The sequence below is a fragment of the Perca flavescens genome, chromosome 2 (assembly GCF_004354835.1).
Source record: "Perca flavescens isolate YP-PL-M2 chromosome 2, PFLA_1.0, whole genome shotgun sequence".
Classification (NCBI taxonomy): domain Eukaryota; kingdom Metazoa; phylum Chordata; class Actinopteri; order Perciformes; family Percidae; genus Perca; species Perca flavescens.
In genome coordinates this window covers 17,522,286-17,525,788 of record NC_041332.1, presented here as the reverse complement: position 1 = coordinate 17,525,788, position 3,503 = coordinate 17,522,286, and the positions used below count along the sequence as shown (strand labels likewise).

The 3,503-nt window shown below is 38.5% G+C and overlaps 1 protein-coding gene across 1 annotated transcript; it reads left to right on the top strand.

Moving 5' to 3' along the window:
• Positions 1–1,138: 1,138 nt before the first annotated feature.
• LOC114562453 (galactosylceramide sulfotransferase-like) lies at positions 1,139–2,302 on the top strand. The gene has a single exon (XM_028588829.1). It carries the CDS (start codon positions 1,139–1,141, stop codon positions 2,300–2,302), a length of 1,164 nt encoding a protein of 387 aa, XP_028444630.1.
• The last annotated feature ends 1,201 nt before the right edge of the window (positions 2,303–3,503 follow it).

Below are 3,503 nucleotides of genomic sequence, written 5' to 3'. Positions count from 1 at the left end.
GTAACAGAATTCTGGCTACTGGAAATGACATGTTCAACTCAAAGTGTTGGTGCCTAAATTACTATATAGAATTAAAATTAATTGAAATAGAATATTAGTATATATAATTCAATGTATTTGCTTGAATTTAATGACTCACAGGCAGCAATGTTGTTAAGCTCTTAAACATTACTCTGCCTGAACTTTCTTCAAGATCATCCAATGTTCATATAAGGAAAGTTGTCTTTAAAATCTGACCTGTGATTTGATTGAACTTCATTGAGAAGCTTTTTTATATTTGACAAATTGACAGTAATTTGCAGCGTCCCCAGGTTCACATGTGAAGAGGTCACCTCACCTAAAACTTGACCACACATATTTTAGCTATGTCTACTCATATATTAATTGCTACTGAAATGTGCTTGCCAAAATAACACACAATGATATAGCTGGTGCAGCTTAATTTCAGCTTTTTTCTGAAACAACAAACGTGACAGAAACAAAGAAGAAATGCCCACAAAAGATCATAAAATGATTTAATATCATTTACCATATAATTAACCACGTTATAAATGATCAACTTTAAAATCAAAGTCCAATACAATACTGTAGCTTTGGACATGAGGTGAAGCATTTCGAAGAATAATTTTACTGCTTTCTTGTGCTGAGTAATCACTAATTCTGCAAATGCAAATAAAGAGGTGAATATTTGACTGTATGACATACGTTGTGTAGTATATGTGTTGTGTATTGCACCTACAAGTTGGACAAAACAAGCAGTGTTAAATAACAGTGAAAGCAACATGTCTTGGCATTTTAAGATTTTACATTCAGTAACTATCATGTTTGAGCCATTCTCAATTACAATTGGCTCAGTTACATTTAAGGGCAGCATGTGTTCATTATTGTAGTTGCAGCTGATTGGATGCAGAACAAGAACTACAGATCAATCACTGGATTTTAGCGACACTATGCTCGTCTTAAATGGCACATTTTAAAAACACATTTTAAACTTGGCATTTTGACAAAAGATAAGAAATATTATCAGATGGAAAGTATTACACAATGTATCTTTTGAACACCAGTACAAATTACAGTTTTCAGTGCTTAACTGTAAATGTTCTATGATAGATGTATGGTGACACTTAATCATTTCCCCATGCTAAATTTTTCTAGGCTTCCAGTGCCTCACTCCTGTCCTCCCCAACCAGGCCAGCACAGCACCCAGCCAACCACAAACAGCTCACAGCATGACAATAACATTTGTGTTCCAAAAGTAGATATCATGTTTATGAAGACCCATAAAACTGCCAGCAGCACCTTCCTGAACATACTGTTCCGCTTTGGAGAGAAGCACAAACTCAAATTTGCCTTCCCTAACAGCCGGAACGACTTCTTCTACCCCTCACCTTTTCAGCACACGTACGTTCAAGGCTACAAATCCGGAATGTGTTTTAACATTATGTGTAACCACATGCGATTCAATGCACCTGAGGTGGCCAAAGTGCTGCCAAGAGACACTTTCTACAGTACAATATTGCGAGATCCGGCAGGGCTCTTTGAGTCATCCTTTCATTACTATGGTCATATTGTTCCTCTGACCTGGAGCATACCAGGGGAGGATAAGATGGCTGAGTTCCTGCGTGATCCTAAACAATACTTCATCCCAGATGGATTTAACTCCTTCTTCCTGAAGAACATGATGTTCTTTGACTTTGGGCAGGACAACACTCTGGATACCGACGACCCACGTATAGAGGGGAGCATCATGGATATCGCTGAGCGCTTTCACTTAGTTATGCTAATGGAGTACTTTGAGGAATCGCTCATCCTGCTTAAGGATGCTCTCTGTTGGGAGATGGATGACCTTGTCTTCTTCAGGCTCAACTCCCGTAAGGAATCCACTGTGTCTAAACTGACTCCTGAGCTTAGGGCGAAGGCCCTGCAGTGGAATAGCATTGACTTGAAGCTTTACAAATATTTTAACCTTACCTTCTGGAAGAAAGTGGAGGCTTATGGAAGAAAGCGTATGGCAGACGACGTCGCAGAGCTCAAGAGGAGGAACGCAGAATTGGTAGAGATCTGCATTGAGGGAGGTCACTCTGTCGAGGCTGGAAGTATTCATGAGGCGGCCATGCAGCCATGGCAGCCCATCGGAGAGAAGTCAATCGTAGGATACAATTTGAAAGAAAATGTAGACAAAGCCTATGAGGAGTTGTGCCAAAAGATGTTAACCCCAGAAATACAATATTTGACAGACTTGGGGGTTAACCTATGGGTCACTAAGCTGTGGGGACATGTGAGGAATATCATTAACTGGTGATGAGATGCATGAGAGACAAGAGCTGAATACATTTGAGAGTGATGAGATTCACAAGAACACACAAGTGTCACTGATATGAAGCACCTGAAACCAGCTAATATCAACCAGTGCAGAGCTGAAGTTTCAAACGTGTTACAGTACAACCAGTGGAACCTAGAAAAATGAAAGAAAAATGTGGAAAGCAGAGTGGCATAAAATCCAGTTAAAACATGATTTGACTGGATCATATTGCTAAATAAAACATGAAAGATAGATTAAATACATGTGCAGTGAACACAACCCAGAAGCTGCACCTTCTATTGTGAATGCAATAACATGTATACTTCCCCTTTTCAGCAAAGAAGTCCTTTCTGTCCTCCTCACGGACTATGACACAGAAGTCTGCCAACTGAATTTTTGTTACACTTAAAAGCAGTTGTGCGGTACCACCATAAATTAATTTGGCATTGTTTGCAGTGTAACCAGGGTACAAACACGTTCCAAAAACTATATCAGACTGCAAGCTTAATTACTACTGCTATCTGGCGGCAGTAAAGAGAACTCCTCTTTTGTCAGGCTGTTGGTTTCATTGTTTCACATATGTTTATGAACTTGACTATTTTATCTGGAAAACCCAGAAAATTGTAGACCGCTTACGTTCTTCTCCTTCATAAAAATAACTGATCTGAATAATTACTGTCCTACCTCCAATCTGCCTTTGCTTGGCATAAAGTAATACTGATGGTGTATTCAATTTAAAGACTTATCAGTCAGGATTCAAGATTATAATGTTGCATAGGTATTCATCATTTCTTTTTTCATTATTGAAACTGTATCTACATTGGACAAAAGAAAGCTTTTCACAACTCCTTTTGCGGCTTGTGCTTTATTGGACTGCATTAGGATTGATTGTGCACCTCATACACTGGAGACTGTTTATAACACACATTTGTTTTCTTTAATCTCTCAGACTCAGACAGTTTTGAACCTCTTCACAAAGTCCAGCAGGGTGTCCAGGCATTATTAAACATTATCAAACTAAGCTCTTACTGAGTATCCTAAATGTTTACAAAAATAATAATAAATATAACCCAATATGTCAGTCTGAATAAACATAGCAACACAATGCTACACAAGATATATTTACAGCATATGTGATGGTGCAGCCACAACAAATGGTGATGATGGATATAAATATTTCACTTAGTGTGAGCACCAATAG

Excerpts from the sequence above, each read along its gene's own strand:
- LOC114562453 (XM_028588829.1), top strand. The coding sequence starts at position 1,139 with ATGCTAAATTTTTCTAGGCTTCCAGTGCCTCACTCCTGTCCTCCCCAA.